The sequence below is a fragment of the Ambystoma mexicanum genome, chromosome 2p, assembly GCF_040938575.1.
Source record: "Ambystoma mexicanum isolate Mex_15411 chromosome 2p, UKY_AmexF1_1, whole genome shotgun sequence".
Taxonomy (NCBI): Eukaryota; Metazoa; Chordata; class Amphibia; order Caudata; family Ambystomatidae; genus Ambystoma; species Ambystoma mexicanum.
The window spans coordinates 673348390-673360918 of record NC_090923.1 but is presented as its reverse complement, the minus strand read 5'-3'; the positions used below and the strand labels follow the sequence as shown (position 1 = coordinate 673360918).

The following is a 12529-nucleotide window of genomic DNA, read 5'->3' as shown; positions in this document are numbered from 1 at the left end:
GACTGTCACAACATTCCAAGCCCCCCCGCATGCCGAGCTCAAAACCCCTTCTCCCCCAAATTCCTTCCCCTCATTTGCCCCGCTCAGACCTGCCCCCCTTTTCAAAGCATGCCCGAGACCAGCAAACCCCAGGAATTCCCAGGATTCCCTCAAAACACCATGTATTTGAGAAGCTTCCCATTGCACCGTATAGGAGACCATCTCCCCAAGCCGGCTACGAAGCAGGCTGATTCGGAGAGGGCAGCGCCACCTTTCTAAACTTTCTGTGGCCACGGATCTGGCGTCTCTCAACAAAGCGGGTAGGCTTCCATTGATCAGAGTTTTTAATCGGGGGCAACGGAAGATCCCTCGTCCCCCGCTGGATCCCCCAAGAGTTCACCAGTCATCCTCTGTATGTCAGCTTCAGTAACATGGGAGTATTTGTAGCCTTCGTACTCAAATGCCAGAGAAAAGGGATGGCCCCACCTGTATCTCACTCCCTTCGACTGTAACCATTTAGTCAAGGGGTCACACAGTCTCCAGCGCGCAAGAGTGAAAGCCGACAAATCTTGATAGATCTGTATTTTGGAAGATTCCCAGGCGATGTGTCCTTTATTCCGGGCTAAGTAAGACCAAGATCTTCTCTTTCTCAGAGAAATAATGGAACTTCACAAGAACTGATTTGGGGGGCGCCTACACGGCCCCCCGCTCTATGTGCTCTATCGTCGGCTCATCAGTATTACCGCCATCAAAGAGCTTACTTATTATTGATTTGACTGCTCTCAAAATGTCAGACTGCGATTCCCCGTCGTGCTCCGGAATACCCAAAAATCTAGGGTTGGAGCGTCGCTCCCTGTTTTCCAGGTCATCCAGTTTGAGAGAGACCTTCTCCTCCCGTCTCTCAAGCTCAGCAAGGCACATATCAAACTGCATTTCAAAGAGATCAGAAGACGTCCGATTCGTCTCCAAAGCCTGGACCCGATCGTCAACCGCGTCCAACTTCTTATCCAAGGAGTCCAGTCTCTTGCCAATATCTGCCCTGAAACCGCTTATCTCCTCCAGTAAAGCAGCCATATTCTGACTCATCGTTTGCACCTCCCTGGTTTCCATCTGGGAAGCAGGCTGAGAATCGCTCTGATTCATATTAGGGCCAGATGGGCGCCTGAATCTCGGCAGAGAAGAAGCCCAGTCCATCAAGAGCGGCAAGATGGCACCCAAAAAGCAACAGCACCCATCAGTGGGTGGGTGAGCCAGCACTGAAAAGCACACGGCTGGACAGACCCCTTGGTAGTCTCTACGGAGGACCCCCCCCCGACCCGGCCAAGCTCTATGGACCACCACTCCTAGATCAATCTTCACCCCAGCCTAGACAGGGGGACAACCAAGGCCAGTGAAAGCAGGATCCTCCCTGCCCCGGGGAACCCCTCCACCAACAGGGGGGGGTCTGGGACCCCAGGCACAGCCAATACGGACCCTGCCCCAAGCCCCCACGAGAGGCCAGGCCAGGGCCAGAGCAAGACTCCACCGCACAATCAGGGCTTGACCAGTCCTCCTCCGCCTCTCCGCCACCCCCAGCTGCCCTCCTCACACCGGGTCCTCCCCCACGTGGTCTCAGGCTATCTCTAGGCTCCTCCTCCTTCACTCCGGGGGGGGGCATACACGGCTCTCAGACTTCCAAATTGACTGTGGCTCACTGTCTAGTCCAACGAGGCCCAGGGGACCCCAAGGCGTCAGCCAGCAGGAACGCTTTGCATTGAGGCCTGAAGCGGACAGTCCATCCCAAAACACCTCCTCACCGTGTGAGCGTCTGTACGTGGCAGGAGAGCCTTCACTGTCCCCAGGCAACCGTCAATCCGGGCCTCCAGGTCCTGCACCGTCTGCACCGCCCCAGCAACCAGTGCCCCCCACGCTCCTACGGAAGCACTCGCGCTGGGGGAACACATAAGCTGTCGGCCGCCATCCCCCGGCTACCGGGCCCGAGCGCAAGCGGGCGAATGCGGGATCTCAGGCTGGCCCCCTCCACTCGAACAGGGGCACCGGCATACATCCGCCGAAAAGGGCTTGGGCTTCCAAGCAGCAGCCTTCCCGCCAGCGGCCGCCCCTCCCCCTCCGACCTCTGGGGATAGTGCCGCAGATCTCCACGACGGGGACAGCCACCACACAGGTCTTGCTCACCCGTGCAAGGGGTCCGTACCTAGGGGCAGCCGCAGCACCGGGTGCACGAATCACTCTCAGGAAACGCACGCCGATGTCTGCCACACAGGGGGGAATCAGGACACCGCTAATGGCATGCGGGGGGGTCCAATTCACGGTTTTCGGCCCCCCGAGGTGGAGACTGACCAAGGAGCGTCAGCACATCACGGCGCCCCCTGGTGGCTCCAAGTTTCCTTTTTTCAAATGACAATAGCCTTGACTTCTGCAATGGCAATTTCTCTTATACCATTCACGAAACGATAAATGAAAACGTGAAAGATGTCACAAGTTTACTTGCCCTGATGAACTCAAAACTCCTACATCTAGAGGTAATGCACGGCGCGCAAAGAACCAAACAAGAAGAGATAATCCAAAACCTACTAGCAGGCCTCGAATCAGCTGCGGACAGCAAACGTAACGACATGATCGATAAAATGTTGTTTGCAGAGGTTGCAAAAGAAGCGCTGTCTCTGTTTCGCAAATCACAAACAGAACAAAGAGATGGGGAGTTGGGTGGAGTCGGCAATGTCTCACATGTTGATGAAAGAGCAGTCACCCCTATTGCCGCTTCCGCTTAAGACTGTAAGGTCATATACAGTCAATCCAAAGCGAGTGTAATACTGCCCAAACTGGCACAAGCTTTAAAAATCCACCATTGGCATCTGGTGGCCCCCTTAACCCGTATACAATGGGTCTTCTTCCCCAGATGGCAACTGAGGTAGAATGCCCCACAAACACTAGTAATCTACACGGCGAAGGTGCGGGACAAGTCAATATACTTGAAACTTCGTTCCACACAGCTTTCTTGCAAACTAGAAATTCAACAAACCCTGCCTTGTTGGATTGCCAAAGTGCGTCTGGCCAAACTGCAGGACATAAAGAAGTGTTTGTTGCAAGTGTAAAACCTGCCGGCTTGTTCTGTAGTTTTGGAGGTCTAGATGTTAAAGAGCAACAAAAAATAAATGGGGAGGCTAAAAAAACGCAACCCACCCCTAACCAAAAAGCAAAAGAACATGCCTGCCCGGAAAAAGACTCAACAAAGAGGGGCTCAGAAATTTCTTTGCAATATTAATATGTTACAATTTGTTGACAAAGCAATTACAACTCGACTGAAATTAGGTGAAACAACTAAGGAGAACAAAAAGGCTCAAGTAGATTCGGCAAAAAATAATTTACAAGTAGCCAATGGCCTTCCTTGTGATTAGCTGATCACAATGAGCTATTGGAATTATCAGAATACGATGACCTTGTCGACGAGGAATGCGAATCAGCGGATGTACCTTTTGATGCTTCGATTATCATAAAAATGGTTACCTTGCCCCCCCCAGACAGAGTGCTTCTAAGAACGTTGCTGCAGGAACATCGATCCCTAAACTGTCTAGGCCGAAGGAGCTACAAGCCACTTTAAACAATATAACACCAGCAATTGGAGGTAGGATTTATTCTATAGTCCCGCCCGAAGTAGTGGCCAACAACAGGGATCCGTTACCGGCGAGTCCCGAATTCATCACTCTACAACAAAAAAGGGAACGCTGGATGTCAAGCTCTCAAGCAGAACACAGAGTGAGTGGTGGTACACGCCAGTTTCCTCTGAATGACATGAACTCCGAAGGCAAATATGTGGAGCCTGTGGTGGCTTCGGTGGCTGCTGGTGTATCCAATCCAAAGAATGAAACTACCATCAGCCGGAAGTGGCTGAGAAAAAAACAGTCAGTAAGAAAAGACATGAACCAGTTCGCTCTTTGGATTCTACTGTGACGATCAAATTGATGCTGGAGAGACTACAGTCTGGCGACAAATTAATTTTGAACCGATCAAATCTGTTAAGGATGCTTCATCACGTACCTCGCCTACGATCGTTAGGTTCTAAAGACCTAAAAATTGTTGAATTTCCCGATGAATATTGTAATGACAAGGTGATCCTGCATGTCAACTCCAGCATAATTGCAAATGTAATATTGGAAGCAGGTGAAGAGTTATTGTCCCTGGGGTTTGATACCTATAAAATAATGGAACGCAAAAGGTACAAAAATTGGGAGCCGAATGCTGTACTGAGCGCAACGTGAGATACTCAAAAGACAAACCTAAGCTCCATCGAGAGCTCACAAAAACCTGTGCCAACGGAACAAAGCTTGAAGGGACAGCTTTGTCGGAGTGAGCAGGCCCACAAAGTAGGGCACTCAGTACCCGCAATCCAAAGCGTGATGACAGTCGAGCAGGAGGTGGTGTACAGAACCAGTCCTATGACGAAAATCAAAATTACTATAAATAGTGGCAGATCAGTTAATGAGTGTGTTCCCAAACTAACAAGTAGCCAAATGGGTAAAGAAAATATCGAAGACTGGAATTGGCTGGCCACGGCGTTGAATGCGAAATCTAGCAGCTAATGCCCGAAGGCCAGCGAGATTCAGCTCTGTTCCTTTGCCTCATGGAATACGAGCGGTTTTATGCACTTGTTAAACAACGACTGGCTTCATGAGCTTGAATTAGTTTGTCTTCAAGAGACACGGATGTGTGAAATGCCAGTGATCTCTGAATTCGAATGTGCATTGAATCCGGCTATTAGCGCAGAAAAGGGGCGTCCTAGAGATGGCCTTTTAACTAAGATCAAACAGTCTTCGGGCTATCGCTTGTTAAATTCAAAGAACCATACGCCTTATATTCAAGTTTGCGAGATAGGTAAAACCAATGCCTCGCTAAAAGTTCTGGACATGATCCAAGTCATAAATCTGTACTGGAATCAACAATGGACAGGGACGCATCCATTCATTCATTGATCGAGTAACATCAATCATCGACAACCTGATAGAATCAAGCAGAGGGGTTGGAATGATAGTATGTGGTGATTTAAACATTGATTTTTTTTAAACCACAGAATCCCACTAAAGTACATCTGGCCAAAGATTGGTCGGAAGAATTGAACGCAAGAGGTCTTTGTTACGCTCACCTGGCTCCCACAGAGGAGTCGATCTGAACTGGACAGCTGCGGTCTCCACCAATGTGACGCGTAGGGCCGAGATGACGGACTGACTGGACTGGCCCACCTAGCTTCATTTGCTTGGCCCGTAGGAATATTCTTCTGCAAATGGAGAAAGGGAATTAACCACCTGTGGAGTTGAGCGTAAATCCCCCCCACCCCCGCTGTTCTCCCCACAGATCTCCTTTGATGTCCCCTCATAGTCTCACCTGAGGGTTTGAATAGATGAGCTCTCCATCCTGCATTGAGCGCAGGGGCGCGTTGATAACCAGTTGCTTCACTGGCTCGAAGGAATTGGTGAGTTCCAGAACAATATTGACTCCAAAAAGCATGTAGTTCGTAAGAGTTCACATGTCTGACTTTCACTCTTGTCCGATTCCTTGCAGTTTGCAGCTTGACCCCAGCGAAGAGTTCCTCGTGGTAGCTGACGAAGTTCAGGTAAGGATTTGGCTTATCCTACACAGTTCGATAAAATAAGGCCAGAATGTAACCTGTTGCTTGCTCCCTTATTCAGGTGCGGAGAGAAAATATGAAGTTCGGGGAATAATGCCTCCGGCGGTAAAATTAGGTAAGTCTATTGCGGTGAGAAGAATTCCCCTTGTTTGTCCTTTGTCTCACCTTGTTGTCCTTTTGTTCCCCTTAGGGGCTGGGGTACGGCGAGGATGCAATGGAGACTGCGCCGACCCGTGAAGAGGAATAGTACCCCCGGCGGTAATCAGGTAAGTATATGGGGGTAGTTACTATTGCCTCTGTTTATTCCCTTGGCTCACCTTTGCTGTTCTTGTGTTGCCCTTAGGTGCCAGAGTGCGGCGGTAACGTGCAGAAGGATGCGGTGGATCGTGAGGATGCTGCGAAGGCCGGCGAGTTCAGCATGGCGCTGCAGCAGGCCAGGCAGCGTGCGTAAAATGCTTCTTTCTTCCAGCTCGAAGGCGCGGTGGATCTGGAATTCAGGTAAGGATCGAAGGTTTTGCTCTTATTCTAACCCTTTCTCCTTCTGTTCCTCCCTTTTTCGAGGAGCTGCAGACTCGAGGCGGGCGTGGCAGAAGACTGGATGCAGGCTTGCAGACACGGTGAGCGTTACGCTGCTGGATGCAGAATAACGCGAAGCGTGTGCTGCTCTTCGGGCGTGATTTAAATAGCCTCCAAAGTAGTCCCAGGTAAGTATTTCTCCCCAGTCCCACCCGAGTAAAAAATAGTCCCTAGGTAAAATAGTCCCTTTCAAGCCTCATTTGGCTTGGAGCTCTGCAGCATGGTCTGCATCAGGTAAGTTTTACTCTATGAGCCTGGCGCCTATGGCGCCAGGACTGACTCTCCATATGAGCCTGGCGCCATAGGCGCCAGGACCGCACCCAAACAGCACCTAGCAGGGGTTTTTGGGCTTGCTCAAAATAACTTGATGTCTGCTTCCGGGGTTGCTGGACCTGGTCTGGTTCCCCGGGGGTAGGCATCATGACAGTCTTTCAATGTTAAATGGCTGTACGCAAGGGGACATCCCGGCAAAGTCCACGTGGCATCGGGAAGGCCAATCGTCAACCATTGATTAGATCTTCATATCGGACTCTATGCATGCAAGGGTTAATTCATTGAAAGTTTGTGGAATGGAAAAGAGCGATCACGAAATGTTGGAGCTAAAATTTCAAGTCTCTGTACTCGAGCAAAGTCGGAAATGGGGAACAAAAGTCTTGGTGGAATCAAACCGCTTAAGAGTGAGGCTGGATGAACGGGACGTGCAGACGATAGGCACCCAATTTCGGAGGAGATCGAAGATGTTTCCCTACTGTCTCAGTTCAAAGCAAAAAACATTGGGCTGAATAATTGGTCGTTTCAGAAAAAGCATTGTTTCGACTTGACGGTGATGCAGCGGAAAAGAACGATGAGAGCCGAAATTCGGAAAAACAAGCAAGGGCCCAAGAGCAAAATAATATCAAGAAACAGAGTGACTAAACAATCTTATAAAAACTGGACCAAAAGTCATACATTTCTACTAAATCAAAAAGATGCTGAGGCCATGCTGAAGACCCTAATAAACAAGAATAGTGGGGAGTTTTGGCGAATCATCAATCGCATGAAAACGCCACAGGAGGCCTTACAAGTGTGCTTGGTACCTGAAATTGAATGGGTGCAGCATTTTACATCATTATACTTTAAAAAACCTGCTTCCAATTCTCCGGCACAAGATTCAACACCATGGGACTTACATTTTGCGAGGGATGACATTCGAGAAGCTATCATGAGAGCTAAAAACTCTAGGGCTCCTGACCCCGATGGGTTGTCGAATTTTCATGATCAAACAGTGCCCTGAACTCTGGACTGATTTATGCTTCGACCTATTTGCAAGAATCAATATGCATCGACAGTCGCCAATCTCATGGAAAACAGGAATAATTGTTCCAATCTTCAAGAAAGGCGACAGAATGTCACCCAAAAATTACCGCCCGGTGGCATTGCTCGATGTATTAGGCAAGATTTATGCCTCCTTGCTCAAAAAACAAAAAAAAAACAAAACAGACTTATTGGGCCCGGTCAGTTAAATGAGTGGATGAAAGAGAGGCAGGATTCGTGAAATACGTTGGCTGCTCTTTTACCTGCTGGTCCTAAATCTACTGAAAATGGAAGCTTTCCGAGCAAATACGAAAGTCTATCTTGCCTTTGTAGATTTCTCCAGTGCTTTCGATATGATTGATCGTTACTTACTTTGGCAAAGCTGGGGCTATGGGGCTGCCCTGCAGGCCTATTAGAGGCCATTAAAGAGCTTCACACGGATACATCTATCGCAATTCGTTTAGACCAATCAGGGTCTTTGTCTGCACAAATCAAGACGCACAAGAGGGTCAAACAGGGTTGCCTGTTGGCAGCTGCAATCTTTAGTCTTTTCATCTCAGACATCGACGAGGCAATAAACTCAGTGAGGGCGTTTCCACCTAAGCTCCACTTATCTCAGATAAGCTGGTTGTTGTATGCTGACGATTAGTTATCTTAGATTTAACCCCGATTGGTTTACAACGTAAACTTGAGGCAGTCCAAAGGTATGTGAACACGAACAATCTGAAAATCAATGCAGTAAAGACCGAAATACTGATATTCCAGAACTTAAGAGCAACACAAAAGACAAGGGAATCAAAGTTTGTGTGGAAACTTGGTCAAGATCAACTGCGGATTATCAAAAAGCGTAAAGTACTTGGGAATGATATTGAACTCGAGCATCTGTGATGACCCTTGGATAGTCGATTCTAAGAGGAAATGCGGCCAGTTGGCATGTCAGGTTCTACTGTTACATAGAAAGTTTGGACGATTCTCAATGCGACCCCTGCGAAACTTCTATGAACAGAAAGTATCGCCGATCTTGACATACGGCACGGAAAATGCTTTTGGGTGCTCGTTCAATCTTTGGGCATCGCTAGAACATATGTTCTGGACCAAAGCTTTAAGTTTACCAATTGGAATTTCGACAGCCTGTATAAGGTATGAATTGGTCTTAACTTCGTTGCATGCTCGGATCAGCTGGAACCAATTGGCCTTATTCCGGAAATCCAGAGCGGAGGAAGGAATTCTGCAATTTCAAATACTGCATAATGCATCTTCGAGTGGCTTGAACATTTTCTCCCTATGGGTGAAACGTTGTGAAGATCTCTTGCTAGCATACAACATCAGCTTGGAAACTCTCCACTCAAATCCTACGGCAGCAAAAGTGAAGATCTGGCGAGCCGATAGGGTGACTACGTGAAGGGAGCGTTATTCTGCTATTGCAATGAAAGACTCAGCAAGAGGCTTTAATGTATTTCAAAAATATCTGCATTTATTTCCAAATTCGAAAGCCCGCAGACTCTTCATGCTGTTCCGTTTAAACGCTTTAAAAACCAAAGGGCGACTCAGCCACCGGTCATGTAACGTAGGATTGAATCTCTCTTGCCGTTATTGTGACAAAGAAGTTGAATCACTTAAACATCTTGTGCTATTCTGCCCTGAATTGAAAGATGTAAGATCAATTCATCTGGGCCGGTGAAGTGATGATCATCCGACCATGTGTGCGGAAGAATTGTGGATGAGAATGTGGAATGGCTCTGATATGAAGCTAATCATGCCTTTGACTTTTTTGGCCTCAATTGAAGAGAGATTAAATTTGTTCGATCAGCCACAGACTGAAGGTTTTAAAGAAAACTAAGAGGACTCATTTACGTTGAACAAGCCGGAATAACATGACAATGGAGGTGGGGAGGGAGGATGATGCGATTGTTTGTGTCGACTGTGTTGTTTTGTGTAAGATTTTAAAGGTCTGAATTTAAACCAATAAAATTAATTTTAAAAGAAATATATATGGGCCTAGAAAGATTTTTTTATTCGACACTCGGATTTGGAAAAATACTCAGGCTTCACCATTGACAGCAGCCTGTCCTTACAGAAACACATAGCCAAGATGGCCTAAACGGCCTGGCTCCAAATCTCCACCCTTCTCAAAATCAAATCCTTCATCCTGCTGCAAGAATTCCAGACCTTAGTGCCTCCCCTTAAGGTCCGACTCATTGGTGGGCGAAATGCCTTCAAGACCGGGGTCAAAGCTGAACACTTGGCTCCCCTAAAAGCAGTCCACCCAGTCTTATTACAGGTGCGCATACATTTGATTGAATCATCTCTGTTCCACGCAAACTACATTGGCTTCCTTTCCAGGCCAGGATGCTGTTCAAGACGGCATATATAATCTACAAAGCAGTCATGAGTAGCACACCAGCTCACCTGGCAACTAATCTCCACAAATCTGGGGAACACGCTCCTTGCTCAGCAAATCGACCAGCCAGCTCAAATCACAACTCGTCCACAAAGAGAAGACCCACAAATAATTCTTCTATCGTCACGCACCCACCCTCTGGAACTCGATTCCGGTATCAGCTCGGAAGGCCCCAGAATTCTCAATTTTTGCATCTCTCTCAAAATGTGGCTTTTTCAACAACACCTGATCAAGGACTAATCCCAATTGAAGCACATACCGATGTACAAACTGCAACTCACAGTACTACGCTCCTGTTAAAAGATGCCAGCCCAAAAGGTGGCTACCCACTTCCTGTACAGCGCTCCACTACTCTCAAGCTTGGTCTGCGCTTTAAACAATAAAATAAAATGCCAAAGGACAAGCTGAGAGAAGCAGGAAGCATCGCAAACAGTAGGCATGCAGACAAGGGAGCGGCCATCACGAATAAGCAGCATTGTCCTCCAAGCCGGTTACTGGACTTAGCTACTCCAACGCTTGGCTGAATAATTATTACTGCACAAATGCCATCATCCATTCCATTCAGGAGAGTCTAATCCATCCTGTTTAACTTTGCATTCTGGGACTTGTAGTCCTCGATTTATAATGGAGAAATCCAAGACTACAAGTCCCAGAAAGCAAAGCTAAAACCAGGACTGGACTACCATCTCCCGAATGGAATGGATAATGTATGCTGCCGATACAGGGAAATCCAAACTCTACAGACACCTATCAAAGACTATGAATGCAGAGCTCTCATTTCCCCATGACCATAATTGAGGTGGTCACTCGGTACTGTTTTGCTTGGAATTCTGGGACTTGTAGTTCCATTCATTGTCAAATGGGAAAGAAAAAACTGGAAGTTCCAGAATTTAACTGGAGAAAACAGGACTGGAAGGTCTTCTCAAGCATAGCCATATTAATCATGAAAGATCAGTGCTGCAGATAAGATTTGGAAGTGGGAGTAGTTTACTCTTTATTTTGTTTCAATTGGGAGTAAAATGATTTTTTTTAGGGATTAAAAACGGTGTGTTGAAGGTCAAATTGGAGTATTTTATAAGGGAGTAAAAATATGTTAGCTGGAAAACAGAAATGTTTTTGTAATAGTTATTTCGTTGCACCTTGTTATTAATACACAAAGATGCACACTTACTTCTCATAAGGCAATAATAATAGTAGTTTCTTCCTATGGTACTACACACACTACTGGTGCAAACATATTCATGAAGCTGTGTGGGGTGACAGCAGGGCCCAAGGATATTTGTGTCCGTTTCCTATTTATTGAGTATTCTTACTAGCTATTTTTATTTTTGCTGATACAGCTCTTATTTTTAGGGCTATATATGAAGTGACTCCCTATCAAATGGCAAAAGAAATTCATCACAATCCGACTAGAATTCCCACAGAACAAATATTCAGACACGAGGATGGCAAACAGTAGTATACAATATCAGAGCCTGGGCTGTCATTCAATCGGATATTAGGATTTCGACCAGATGCTGCCAACTGAAGACAAACACAACTGTATTTGAATACGTTATAGCTCACTAAAAAAATACTAAAACACGAAGAACAGCTTCAAAACTCCATTCTCAACTAAATTACAATTCTGATAGAGACTGTATTCGATCTAATAACTGGCAATCTGATTCACTGCAGGACATCGGCTACAGTAAGAATAATAGATCATCATGGCTATACATTCGCTAGTAAAAGAAACCAATGCTATAAAACGAGGCAGTATATCCAGGTGCTTCTGATTCCCAACTATTTCCTGACGCGCCGGCGTCGTGACGTCACATGGACACACTTTAAGACCACTCAAGTAGAGGCAGCCAATGACGTCACAGTTACACCTTAGTTGGCAGTTGTGGCGTTAGCGTTAAAGTAGCTTACCTATGTCCATCCTCACGCTGCGCCTGGGTCTGGATGGTGGGCGCCATGACTGTCGCGACTGCTGGTCCCGAGCGGCCCCCGTTCTCACAGTATCATCAGCGACGGCTGGGATCCTAGCACGTTCAGGGGTTGTCCTGTAATTGCCTGTGCGAAATCGAGAGTTGGCCAAATCAATATGTATCAGCACGCGTTAAGGTGGTACACTAGAAACAGTCGAAGAACTCATGGGGTTAGGGGCCGCGGAATTAGAAAATGTTGGTACAGGCGCTAAAACACGTTGATGTCAATCTCAGGACCTTATTCGGAAGATCATGGGTAAAGTAGTTCTACCGCTTCCGGAAAATCCAAACGCTGAGGCATAGAACTAAAAGAAGGACTATCTTAATTGTTTTTTTTGTTCAAAACGTTTTATTGAGTTTTTAACAGTAGACATTACAAAACTAGTGCCAGATCCCTCATAGAGGGAAACGAAGGGTCATAAATAAAATTACAAGATGTCAAGTATATAAAACATAAGTGAGGGGTAGGGCTACAGGGACATGTAGAATGCAATGAGGTAGACATGGAAACGGAGTGCTTAGTTAATGTATATTTATTTATACAATAATGGGTTTAAGGTTATAAGCGGAGCTGTACATATACGAGCCCCTTCACCAACCGTTCATCTCACCCCCTCTGCTCTCTCCCCCTGTCTCGCAAAGGCGGGTGAAAACGCCCGATTTTATTTTTGGCGGGGGGAAAGG

The 12529-nt window shown here is 46.8% G+C and overlaps 1 protein-coding gene across 1 annotated transcript in view; it reads right to left on the bottom strand.

Annotated features, from left to right (window-relative positions):
- The window catches only part of PAF1 (PAF1 homolog, Paf1/RNA polymerase II complex component), a 391339-nt gene extending 379158 nt beyond the window's left edge, over nt 1-12181 (bottom strand). The window contains exon 1 of the mRNA XM_069644251.1: nt 11787-12181. Coding sequence (XP_069500352.1) covers nt 11787-11833 — 47 coding nt within the window. The 5' untranslated portion in view covers nt 11834-12181. The remainder of the gene's footprint in view (nt 1-11786) is intronic.
- Between the last annotated feature and the right edge of the window lie 348 nt (nt 12182-12529).